This window comes from Macaca thibetana, chromosome 3 (assembly GCF_024542745.1).
Source record: "Macaca thibetana thibetana isolate TM-01 chromosome 3, ASM2454274v1, whole genome shotgun sequence".
NCBI classification, from domain to species: Eukaryota; Metazoa; Chordata; class Mammalia; order Primates; family Cercopithecidae; genus Macaca; species Macaca thibetana.
This window is the reverse complement of record NC_065580.1, coordinates 48,438,957-48,452,613: the sequence shown is the minus strand read 5'-3', so window position 1 is coordinate 48,452,613 and position 13,657 is coordinate 48,438,957. Positions and strand designations below refer to the sequence as shown.

At 38.0% G+C, this 13,657-nt stretch overlaps 1 protein-coding gene across 3 annotated transcripts in view; it reads right to left on the bottom strand.

The window, feature by feature from the left end:
- Positions 1 to 375: 375 nt before the first annotated feature.
- Positions 376 to 13,657, bottom strand: part of IMMP2L (inner mitochondrial membrane peptidase subunit 2) — an 869,510-nt gene continuing 856,228 nt past the window's right edge. For all 3 annotated transcript variants that reach the window (XM_050782656.1, XM_050782657.1, XM_050782658.1), the window contains one exon: positions 376 to 1,044. In XM_050782656.1, the coding sequence (XP_050638613.1) occupies positions 917 to 1,044 (128 nt within the window). In that variant the 3' untranslated portion in view covers positions 376 to 916. The remainder of the gene's footprint in view (positions 1,045 to 13,657) is intronic.

Here is a 13,657-nt window from a genome sequence, read left to right as displayed (position 1 = left end):
AAATTACAGACTCTATTATTCTACTATAACTTTGCAATTGGTGATTTCAGTATTACAGACGTGAATACTGAGAAATAATTAGGGGAAGAAAATCAAACTTGGCTGATCTGGACTGTTTTTTCTTCTATTTCACTCAGAACTTTTAAACAAATAGTATGACTAAATGCTGATAAATGGGTTTACCCATCATTGTGAACAGGCATGATATTACTCAGAAATGTAAGATTAAAAAGGGCCAATAAGAAAGGCTTGACTGTATGCAAGTATCAATAGAATGGGTTCTCCATTACTTTAATTCCTTATTTTCAGAACAGGTAAGAAATTCCTCATTAATGGATGTGCTCAATGAGAATTAAACACTCAAGACAGGACCTGACCAATCATTGTTTTATTTTAACATCACTGTTTACTGTTCTTCCTAACTGGCAGTTACTACTTTGTAGATACTACAAATCACAATATAATTCCCATCATTATATGTATAATATGTGTTCCTTCTTGTTCTACCTTAACAGTAAGTGGCAAATACATCATTTTTATTGAATATTAATTTTCAATTTATTTCAGCAGCAAGCACCAAAATCAAAACCCAACAATCAATAGAATAAGTATATGTAACAAATAATCTGAAATTTAGCCCCATTAAGACATGTGGATGCAGTATTTTTACATTCTCAAAGATCTACATATTTTGGGGGCATTAAACAACAGGGAACTAAAATTTAACACAAAATCAGGTGCCATTTAATACTATTTAACGTTTGAAAATTATTTATTTAATAATACAGATCGTCTTAATGTGCTGTAAATTTTTCTCACACAGCATCATATTGTTGGAAGTTTTTCCCTTTTGGAGGTTTTGTTTTTCCATTCCTCTCCAGTAACTGGCATCCCAATGCCAGCAACTCAGGTAGATTCATGCAGTCATTCCTCTTCTCTTTGTACTGGTAAGCGCTCTGGAGGAAGAACAGATTCTAATTTCTGCCAGCGCTCTGGGGGCCACAGGATATGTGTGGCATGGGCATGCAGAAGTCCTAGGGAAACCTGAATTCATGAGAAACACAAAGAAAGCAAGAAATAAATCATTTTATAAAAATAGTTATTAATATATTGAAAGCAGAATTTAATCCAGGTTTAACATTCAATGGAAAGGTGAAGATGAATTTAAAAAAAAAGTAAACACCTTTTGTAGCCATTGAAATACAAAGAAAAAAACAGTAAGCACTTATATAGCATTTTCCTAGGTGCTATTACATGTAAACTCCTTTAATCCTCACAAAAACCATTTGAGGTAGGTTCTGTTAATATTTCCCTTTTACAGACGAGAAAGCAAAGCTCAAAGAGGTTAAAAAATTTGCCAAAAGTCATATAGCTACCAAGTGGTTAGTCTGTCTTTAGAACCAAGCAGTTTGACACCAGAGTCCACCATCTTAACCATTATCCTCAAGAGCCTGATTGCATAGACCCAGGAAGCATAAATCTGGTGTATGTTCTCAGAATTTCCCACAGAGTTACTGGTATCCCAGAGAGACTTTCTTTATGGAAAAATCACAGAGCCCTAAAAAATATACATATTTTGTAAAAAACATTGTCCCACCTACTAGATGAGCAGCAGGAGTTAGGTGTGAGACTGGGTGGGCTGTCTCCATGGAGAGTACACTGAGTAACGCGGATCTAGTACTCATGGAGAGAGGTGGAAAACCAAGAGAAAGCAAACAAGGTGGGATGGGTAGTGAGGAAAAATAATAAAGTATACAGATCATGGCAGATGGTAAAGAATCCCCATTAGCAGAGGCGAGCAGAGATTGGCGAGGATGGAAGAGGTGAGGGGGAGGACTTAAGGCTGAGCCCAAAGACAGGAAGGGAGCCCTTAAACATCTTATATCTTCTTAAAGACATCAATTTCAGCAAACAGAAGAACAGAGCAAACTTGTTTAAAAGGAAGATCAGGGTCTTATCTTCAGAGATTCCCCTTCAACAGGTCTGAAGGAGGGCCTGGAAATCTGTGCTTTTAAAAAAAGTGTTGTTATAGTTATTATCACATGATATTTTAATGGTATTTAGAAGCTTACAAAATACACTCATATTTAGCACATATTTACTGAGTGCCAGTTATAAAGTAATACTATACGTCCACTTTATTTACCATTTTCAAATGTTTTTCCTATAAATTGGACTTCCACAGAGATTAACATAAAACATTCTTTTCACTGAAGCTCTTCTATTTGCTATTACATGAATTCAAGAAATCTCTTCTATTTGCTATCGTACATATTCAAAAAAATCACATTGTCTAGGGACTCAAAGACAGAGCTGGATGTCAGGGAAGGTTTCCAAAAAGATAATCAGAAACACATTGTTTACAAAGAAGAAGAAGAAGAAAAATCTTTTAACAACTACTTGAAATACAAACTAAATAAGCACGAAGGGTAGTAAGAAGCCCTTGGGCTCAATAAAGGGTTTTTTCTTCTACTTGTTATTTTGAAAATCAGACCTATAAAAAATTTGAAAGTGTGGCACAAAAAACAGTTCCATCAAAAGTAAGCGTTTACATTTTGCTGCATTCATTTCTTCCTCATTTTATGTGTGTGTACATATATGTTACATGTACACAGCTACTTCTTCTAAACTGTTTGACAGTTGTTGACATCATACTAAATTTATCCCTGAATACTTTATCATATATCTCCTGAGAACTAAGACCATTTCATATATGAACATAATAGCATTATTATACACAAGATATTTAATGTAGATACAATATTACTTATTACAGAGTCCATATTCAAAATTTTCCGATTGTTCTAGTGATGTCTTTCATAGCCATTATTTTAAAAACTCAAGGTCTAATCAAGGGTCACAGATTGCATTTGATGCTCATTGTTTTGCTTCGATTTACATTTAATTTCTTTTAATCTGGAGTCCCGGCAAGTTGCCTTGTAAAATGTCCTATATCTGGAATTGCTTGATTTTTTTCCCTCATGACTAGAGTCAAGTTCCATCAAATCAGGAGGCACAAAATGTTGGTGCATCTCATTGTTATGAAGCAAGTTTGATCACTTAAGGCAATATTGACTAGATTTCTCCATCACAAATAAATCTTTTTCCTTCTGTAATGGAATAACTCTGTGATATATTTTATAATAATGTAAATATCCTATATGCCAGCTATATTTCATCTAATTGTTTTAACATTCATTGATGACCCTGCTGAATCACTTATTACATTAGGGATTATAAAAACAATGATTTTCCAAATGTATTCTTTCTTTTGCATTTATTAGTTGGCATTATTCTCTAAAAAAAAGTGCTTTCCCTCTCACCCTGCCTCTACTGTAATATCAAGAAGTCCTTTTTTAAGTCAAAATCTGTGACTACTTTTTATTTATCTGTTTGATGCTCAAATGTCTTAAGTTTGGCCAGTGGGAGCTCTATGTGTCCTTTGGAGACATCTCCATCTGTATTTTAGCACTACCTTACTTTTTGACACTACTAGTTGTTACAGGCTTACCTTTTATCTTATACCTGTTCCACCTGAGATCAGACATTTCTTTAAAGTGCCTTGGTTTCTTTTAGCAAGGAATGCTATTTAGAAACCAAGATTTGGTACTAGGTGTGCTCAGTGCTCCTAGGGTATCAATATTCTATGCCATTTCAGGGAATACATATAAAAAATCCAATACCACAAGGTTCTCCCTCACCTTCTGCACTCCATATTTTATCTCCCTTCTTCCACAGTGATTATCCTGGCTCCCCACAACATTAACACATTTACTCATTTATACTTCCCTAAAATATACTCAAAATAGTTTCAAGGTGACTACATTACAACCATTACCAACAACAAATTTGCTGAGTACAAATTAAGATTTCTATGTAATTATTTTAGTCCTTAAAATATATCTCATTTTAAGGGTGTACTCGTAGGCTGGAGTACAGTGGCACAATCTCGGCTTACTGCAAGCTCTGCCTCCCAGGTTCACACCATTCTCCTGCCTCAGCCTCCTGAGTAGTTGTGACTACAGGCACCTGCCACCACACCCAGCTAATATTTTGTATTTTTAGTAGAGAGGGGGTTTCACTGTGTTAGCCAGGACAGTCTCGATCTCCTGACCTAGTGATCCACCTGCCTCGGCCTCGGCCTCCCAAAGTGCTGGGATTACAGGCATGAGCCACTGTGCCTGGCCTGGAATAAATTCTTTATTTTCTCCCCCATATAGTTATGTTACCATTTGATATAGAGTTAGGCTCATTTGTTTCTATTTATATTCAATTTTAGAGTTTGCTTTTATTACCCATTTTTGATTCCATTTTATTTTCGAATATATAAAAATTTACATCATTCAAAAGTTAAGATTATTTTTTAAAGATGTGGTAGGCAGAATGATGCCTCCTCCGCCACTGTCCTGGCAAAAGATGTCCACATCTTAATTGCCAGAAGCTGTGAATATGTTAGAGAATAAAGAAGAATTAAGAGTGCTAACCAGTTGACCTTAAGATAACAAGAATATTCTCTATTATTTTATGGACCTGAATGTAATCACAAGGGTCCTAAACAGTGAAAGCAAGAGGCAGAAGGGTCAGATTCAAAGAGATTTGAAAATGTGGTGCTGCTGGCTTTGAAGTTGGAGAAAAGGACCATGAGCCAAGGAATGCAGGCAGCCTCTTGAAGCTAGAGAAAGGAAGGAGATGAATTATCCTCTAGAACTTTCAGAAGGAATGCAGCCCAGTTGACACCTTAACTTTAGCCCAATGAGACCCATATTGGACTTATGACCTCCAGAACTGTAAAATAGTAAATTTGTGTTGTTGTAAGGATCTACATTTATGGGAATTTATTCTATCAGCAATAGGAAACTAAAACAAAAAGTATACAAAGAGAAATCCCATTCCCATCTTCCACCTATCCCCAATAGGTAACTAATTTTATTAGTTTCCAGTTTGCTGTTTCTGTTTCCTTTTTGAAGAGGAAAAAAAGCAAATAAGCATACATACGTGTTCCTTTTTCCCTTTTAGACTTATACCAAAGGTAACATGCTGTATTCTCTTTTGCACCTTGCTTTTATTTTCAACAATATATCCTGGAAGCTACCTCTATCACTTCATAGAAATGAAGTCTGTGTTTTTTTGAAGTCTCCTCACCCCATCTAACCCTAGTGATTCTGCTGATTACTCAATTGGGGAACCTAAATCTGTAGTTTCCACTTTGTTTCACATCCTGAAAAGGTAAACCTAATCAGCTTTAAAGAATCCCTTGAATGTATTCCAGAACATCCTAAATAACCATTCCAACTACGTTAACTTCCAGGAAATACTTCCCTAGATCTAAATGATCTGTCATATTGCAGTTTTTATCCAGTTTTGTTCTTATCTGAGCTCAGCAGAGTTGGAAAACAGCTGGTCTCCATCTCTTCTACAATAACCCTTTTTAAAATTTGATAGCTGCTACTCAGATGTACCTCAAGCCTTTATTTGCTTTTCAAGATGTTTAACTTTTTTTTCATAAGGGTGACTTGCCAGTCTTCTAACTTGGCTGAACTCTTGCCAATATATCTGCTTGCTTGCTTAGCTTTGGACTCAGTTTTGGGCATAGTGATTCAATTTTTTTAACACTCATTTTACCAAAACCAATCTTAGAATTCTTTTATTTTAAACATTCATTAAAGCTACTAATCTTGCTTCCTGAAAAAAAAAATTCATCTTCACAATGATGAATGATGAGGATTCTATCAGATAACATCAATATTCCTTCAAAACATGGTATGGAATGCAAAATTCAGGGTTTCTTTTTTTAATACTGAGAATAATAGAGAGAGAACCTATTCATCCTCCATAGTGTCTTGTCACGGATCTTCATTTTTAAAAATTGATATATCTACAGGCAGGCAAAGAGTATAGTGAATATAGAAGGAGATAAAAATCCAGAAATATATGAACTTTGTAAAAATTAAAAGTTATCCTTCAGGTACAGTTTTGGCTTGCATACTGGTTGTATTAGGTAGGTTCTCCAGAGAAACTGAACCAACAGGATGTGTGTGTACATATATATATATGTGTATATATATATATATATATAGAGAGAGAGAGAGAGAGAGAGAGAGAGATAGATTTATTTTTAAGGAATTAGCACATGTGATTGTGGAGGCTTGGCAAGTCCAAAATCTGACAAGGGAGGTCAGCCGACTGGAGACCCAGGAAAAAGTTGCAGTTCGAGTCCAAAGGCAGACTGCTTGTGAACCAGGAAGAGTCAATGTTGCAGGTGAGGTCTGAAGACGATCTGCTGGCATGTTCCTTCTTACTCAGGGGAAGTCATCCTGTTGTTCTATTCAGGCCTTCAACTGATTGGAAGAGGCTTACCCACATTACAGAGAGTAACCTGCTTTATTCAAAGTCAATCAATTTAAATGTAAATCTCATTCAAAAACACCCTCACAGAAACATCCAGAATAATGTTTGACCAAAGATCTGGGCACACTGGCTCAGCCAACCTGACACACAAAATTCACCATCACACCTGACAAATACAATCCCCCTGCTCTTTGCTTACTCAGTGTTACACTCAGTGCTTACTCTATGCAGGGCAGTGTTCTGAATGACTTACACATACTGACTCATTTAATTCTCACAATAACCCATGGGGTAAGTACTATTACTGCCTCTATTTCATAGTCGAGGTAGTCTAGGTGCAGCAATGCATTTTTTTGAGTCCAGACTCAAATACATAAACTCTTTTTCTAGAAGCTTTCTATCAGGATCACCATATCATTTATCATCCAAATGAAACACTTCTGGCAGTCCAAGGGGGTGCTAGTTTAATTAAGTCAGGACAATAAAAATAAATCAGGACTGTCCTTGACAAATCAGAATATAGTTGCCCTAATATAGTTGCTTCTCAATACGGCTAGGTCCCACATTCTTTCCTGAAAAAATAGACTCATCACAAGTAAGTGTACATTGTTATGTGCTAAATTGTGTTACCTCAAATTTATATGTTGAAGTCCTAACTCGTAATACCTCAGAATGTGACTGTATTTGGATACAGAAACTTTAAAGGGATGACTAAGTAAAAATGAGGCCAGAAGGCAACTGGATTAGTGATCATATGAGAAGAGGAGATTATGACACATAGAGAAACACCAGAAGCACATGTGAACACAGAGAAGTTCATGTGAGAACATAGTAAGAAGGTGGCCATCAACAGTCAAGGAGGGGGACTGTAGAAAAAACCAAACATACTGAACCCTTGATCTTGGATTTCTAGTTCCAGAATTGTCAGAAAATAAATTTATGTTGTTTAAGCCACACAGTCTGTGGTATTTTGTTATGAGAGCCCTAGCAAGCTAATATACACATGAATTAAAATAACACTGTGCAGCCGGGTGCAGTGGCTCACGCCTATTATCCCAGCACTGTGGGAGGCCGAGGTGGGCAGATCACCTCAGGGCAGGAGTTCGAGACCAGCCTGGTCAACATGGCAAAACCCCATCTCTATTAAAAATACAAACATTAGACAGATGCAGTGGCACCTGCCTGTAATCCCAGCTACCCGCGAGGCCGAGGCAGAAGAATCGCTTGAACCCTGGAGTCAGAGGTTGCAGTGAGCCGAGATCACGCCACTGCACTCCAGCTTCAGTGACAGAGGGAGATTCTGTCTCAAAAACAAACAAACAAACAAAAAAACAAACAAAAAAAACACTGCTAGAAGTCAGGTCCATGAAATGTCCTAATACTTACTCCTCAAAATAGGGGAACAAAGAAATATGTTGAGAGAAAAGCAAAACAATTTTTGCTTTAAAGAAAAAGAGAGATGATTAAGTATATATAACTCTTCCAATAAGTTAAATACTTTGAACAACTAATCTAACATCTTGTTGGAACTTGATTCTCCCCTCTCCTTACTTATTTGTGTCCCATGTGTAACTGTGTCTCCTTCAATGTATTCACATTTTTCAGGTATAAGAAAGTTACTTTTACAGTAAATTTCAAAACACAATAGCAAAAGCATATTAAATGAACCCTGAAAACCTTGAGCAGATCATTGCATTTGTAATATGTACTGAATGTGAAGATAAGTCCCCTACATGTCTTAATAGAACTCTTGTAATAACCGTTGCCCCTATGGTAGAGTGGGAGGACACTGAGCCCACAGATTGGGAATTTGTAATCTAGAACAGTAGTCACCAAACTGTTTTGATTATGCATCAGCAAAAAATTTGAGGATTCATCCCTATTATTTATGTTAAAATTACATATATACTATTAACAATCCATAAAATCAAATGTTAATATGGCTTAGATTCTTATTTTAGATACAAATAGAAGTTCTGATATTTCTTTCTTGCCTCCCATGGATCATTGTATTCACTACTTGAATATTCCTCCTTCCCACTTTAGCAATCTCTGTTTTAGGAAACACCAAAATTACTGGCTGGAAAGTGATCAGGGATATCAATCAATGGGTTGTTTCGCCCACACAATGCCAATGAACCACATGGACTAAATTTGCACTGAATTGCCTGTCTTTGATTGAGTTGGCTCCACTGAGAAGTTATTTTGGCATCTGGTAGACACAGTCTTCATGAGCCCAGCCTTTCCTTCAGATGCCAGGGGGACAGGTGTGTGTGGCTCTGGTTCCCTCCCCTCCCTTTCCACAAACCTATAGTCTACAGAACACTCTTTCATTTCTTGGCTTCAGGTAGTTTCACCCTCTCTTGAGGGAAAGGCTTGCAAGGACATGATAAGGACAAGCAAATGCAAAAGAGCCTTGAGTTGGGATAGAGGAAAAAACACAGGAAAGAAAATAAGGAAGAACAAGACCAGTAGTGGGAGGAAAGACATTTTAAAAAAGATGTTCAGGCACTTCTACTATGTGAGGGGCCCTCACCAGACACTGAATTTGCTAGCCCCTTAATCTTGGATTTCCTAACCTCCAGAACTGTGAGCAATACATTTCTGTTTAGATGCTTAAAAAAAAAGAAAGATGTTCAGAACTTGTATTGGTCTATTCTCAAGCTGCTAATAACTAATGAAGACATACTCAAGACTGGGTAATTTATAAAGGAAAGAGGTTTTATTGACTCACAGTTACTGTGAGGAAACTTACAATCATAGCAGAAGGGGAAGCAAACATGTCCTTCTTCACATGATGGCAGCAAGCAGAAGTGCTGAGCAAAAGGGGGAAAAGCCCTTTATAAAACCATCAGATATCATGAGACTCACGATCACAACAACAACATGAGGGTAACTGACCCCATGATTCAATTACCTCCTACCAGGTCCCTTCCATGACATGTGGGGATTGTGGGAATTACAATTCAAGATGAGATTTAAGTGGGGACACAGCCAAACCATATCATTCCACACCCAGCCCCTCCCAAATCTCATGTCCTCTCATTTCAAGACACAATCATGTCTTTGCAACAGTCCCCCAAAGTCATAACTCATTCCACCATTAACCCAAAAGTCTAAGCCCAAAGTCTCATCTGAGACAAGGCAAGTCCCTTTTGCCAAGAGCCTGTAAAATCATAAGCAAGTTAGTTGCACCCTAGATACAATGAGGGTACAGGCATTGGGTAAACACACTCATTTCAATGGGAGAAATTGGTGAATACAAAGGGACTACAGGCCCCATGCAAGTCTGAAATCCAGTAGGGTAGTCATTAAACCTTAAAGTTCCAAAATGATTCTCCTTTGACTCCATGTCTCATATCCAGGTCATGCTGATGCAAGAGGTGAGCTCCAATGGCCTTGGGAAGCTCTGTCCCTGTGGCTTTGCAGGGAACACCTCCCCTTCTGGCTGCTTTCATGGGGTGGTATTGACTGTCTGCAGCTTTTCCAGGTGCACAATGCAAGCTATCAGTGGATCTACCATTTTGGGGTCTGGAGGATGGTGGCCCTCTTCTCACAGTTCCATTAGGCAGTGCACCAGTGGGGACTCTGTGAGGGCTCCAACCCCACATTTCCCTTCCACACTGCCCTAGCAGAGGTTCTTCATGAGAGCTCCCCATCTGCAGCAGACTTATTCCTGGACATCCAGGTATTTCCATATATCCTCTGAAGTCTAGATAGAGGTTTCCAAACCTCAGTTCTTGACTTCTATGCACGTGCAAGCCCAACCACATGGTAGCTGCCAAGGCTTGGGGCTCCCTCTGAAGCAATGCTGTGCCTTGGCCCCTTTTAGCCACAGCTGAAGCCAAAACAGCTGGGACTCAAGGCACCATGTCCTGAGGCTGCTTAGAGCAGGTGGGCACTGGGCCCAACCCATGAAACCATTTTTCCCTCCTAGGCCTCCAGGCCTGTGATGGGAGGGACTGCCATGATGGTCTCTGACATGCCCTGGAGACATTTTCTTCATTGTTTTGGCAATTAACATTGGGCTTTTATTACTTAGGCAAATTTCTGCAGCTGGGTTGAATTTCTCCCAAGAAAATGAGTTTTTCTTTTCTACCACATCTTCGGGCTGCAAGTGTTCCAAACTTTATACTCTGTCACCTCTTGTATGCTTTGCTGCTTAGAAATTTCTTCCAGCAGATACCCTAAATCATCTCTCTCAAGTTTAAAGTTCCATAGATCTCTAGGACAGGGGGAAAATGCCACCAGTCTCTTTGCTAAAGCATAACAAAAGTCATCTTTGCTCCAGTTCCCAACAAGTTCCTCATCTCCATCTGAGACCACCTCAGCCTAGATTTTATTGTCCATGTCACTAACAGTATTTTGCTCAAAGCTATTAAACAAGTCTTTAGGAAGTTCCAAACTTTCCCATATCTTCCTGTCTTCTGAGCCCTCCAAGTCTCTATGAAGTTCTAAACTTTCTCACACTTTTCTGTCTTTTTCTGAGCCCTCCAAACTGTTCCAACCTCTGCCTGTTACCTAGTTCCAAAGTTGCTTCTACTTTTTGGGGTATCTTTAAGCAGAAACCCACTCCCAGTATCAACTTACTGTATTAGTCCCCTATTCTCATGCCGCAAATAAAGACCTACTTGAGACTGTGTAATTTATAAAGGATAGAGGTTTAATTGACTCACAGTTCAGCATGACTGGAGAGGCCTCAGGAAACTTACAATCATGGCAGAAGGGGAAGCAAGCATGTCCTTCTTCACATGGTGACAGCAAGGAGAAGTGTCAAGCAAAAGGGGGAAAGCCCCTTATAAAACCACCAGATCTCATGAGAACTCAGTCACTATCATGAGAACAGCATGAGGGAAACCACCTCCATGATTCAAATACCTCCCACCAGGTCCCTCCCATGACACATGGGGATTATGAGAACTATAATTCAAGATATGATTTGGGTGGGGACACAGCCAAACCATGTCAGAACTAGAGCCAGGGTCAGAAGATGATCAATGTGAGGTGTGAGGAATGAGGTGAAGCACAAAACTTTTAAATCCATTTGATTAAAATATTTTGTATGCAGGAAAAACAATCTGCACTTTTAGCAAATAAAATATTTTGATGAATTTACTTAGCAGCGTAAGAAGAGAGAGAAATTTCCAAATAAACAAAGCAGCAGTCAGATGATATTTATTCTACAATATTAAATTACCTATAATTATGTTCAAAAGTCAAAACAAACTGAAACAATATCCAAAATTTGAAATGTTGTTCTAACGTAAGTACTGATTTCTTAATGCTTAAAGAAATGTCAGCTCTCCAATCTGACATCAAAGGTCCTTCACAGTCACATCCTTCCAAACTCATCTTCATGATTTCTCAGTACAAGTACTCTACTCTCAGGGCCTCTCCAGAGCACCCACAACAGGACATACCATATCTATCTGCCTGCTTCTGATTGTCCTTTCAGTTTGTAATCCTCTTCCTTAGATCCCTGGATCCCTCTTGCAAGACCCAATTCAGTCCTGACTCTTCCATCCCAGCCACTCCAATTCATATCCATTTGTTCCTGACCAAGGAATCGAAGCCTGGTGTAGCATCTCCCCAATATCCAGTTCTTCCCAATATGAAGATCAATATATTTGAGTTAAATATATTTTTTATAAAGTAGCACATCTCTTATCTTCTTGACCTCCCACCTTTGGATCCAGAGGATTATACAGCTATCATCCAGTGTTTTCTCTCAGCATGTATAAGGCTAGTGGTGAGTATAAGGCTAGTGAGGTATCATTAAAAGTGGTGATCCCTTTTGGACCATAACTTACCTGCCAGTGATCCCTACCTTCAGGTCCTTGTTTAAAGGGAAAACCAATGGTTCGGGCCCCAACTTAATTCAAATGAACAAAATGAGCACAGTAGTGGCTACATCCTTTATTAGGCTCAAAAAAAACAGGCTCAGTTCTCCCAGTTTTTCTCTCCCCAAATGCACCCGTATTTCATCAAAGGCAGAACCCACTCCTCCTGGGCTTCTTACTACCAGGTTGTGACATCCGAAAACCAATTTTCTTCTCACTGGTTTTGTTATTTCTAAGTCTTCTTAATGAGATTTTGAAAACATTATTATTGGGTTAATAAATGTTTCTTGCTTAAAGGAACAAAATTTAATAATATAAGAACCAAAACATTCATGTGGTTAGGTCAGCAATGACCAATACAAAGTAATTTACTTTCTTATCATAGTACTTACAGCTTTAAAATAGGTTTTAAATAAAACTTACAGTTTTAAAACAAATTTAGTACCTCATCAAAATAAGATAATCACAAATGAAGATTTAAGAAATTCCCTAAGCATAGTGTGACCATGCAATTTATTACCCAAATTAGGACATTTAAGAGTGAAGGGGGCTATTAATAATTAAACTGGGACAGTAGGTGTAAACCAAGGTGGCTCTAGGATATACAGTCATCCTCCTTATGTGTCATCCCATTATTTTGACAAGTGAACATTTATTGATTATTGCTATACTCTGAGGGCCTTACATATATAACCTCTCTTACTACTAAAATTAAACCTGCAGTATATAGATATTACTAATTGCATTTTGCAAAAAAAAAAAAAAAAAAAAGCTCAGAATTACTAAGTAACATGCTGATGGCTGTAGGGCTAGTAAATGGTGGAAGCAAGATTTGAAATAGGCATGATTCAAAATTCATGCTCCTCCCACTATAAGGTACTGCTTCTTTTGTGATGTTATGTAATAATTTATGTTTCCATCACTATAGCAAGGGTCAGCAAACATTTTCTCTAAAGGGTCAGAGAGTAAATAGTTTAGGCTTACAGGCCATATGATCTCTGTTGAAACTACTCAACTCTGTACCTGCAGCACAAAACAGGCATGGACAATATGTAAGTGAATATAACATTTGTTCCAATGAAACTTGATTTACAACAACAGGCAACAAGCTGTATTTGGCCTGAGGGCCATTGTTCACCAACCCCTGATTTTTACTCTAGACCCTATAACGTCTTTGATGGGACAGGCAGAGGTTCTAGCTCACCTTTTCTATATTATAAATTAGCATGGTGTTTTGAACAAGATTGGGAACTACCTGTCAGCAATAAGTATTTACTGAATGCGTGAATTAAGGAGGAAAGCTTGTTTGTAAATGCTGTATTTTATTATCTGGGCATCAAGGAAATTCCTTAACCTACATTAATGGAAACACCCATAGTTCTTTAGAAAACAGTATTAAGTAACAGGAGGGCTTCCATAATCACTGATGATATACCACAATGGACTGACAGCAATCTATCCCTACAAAG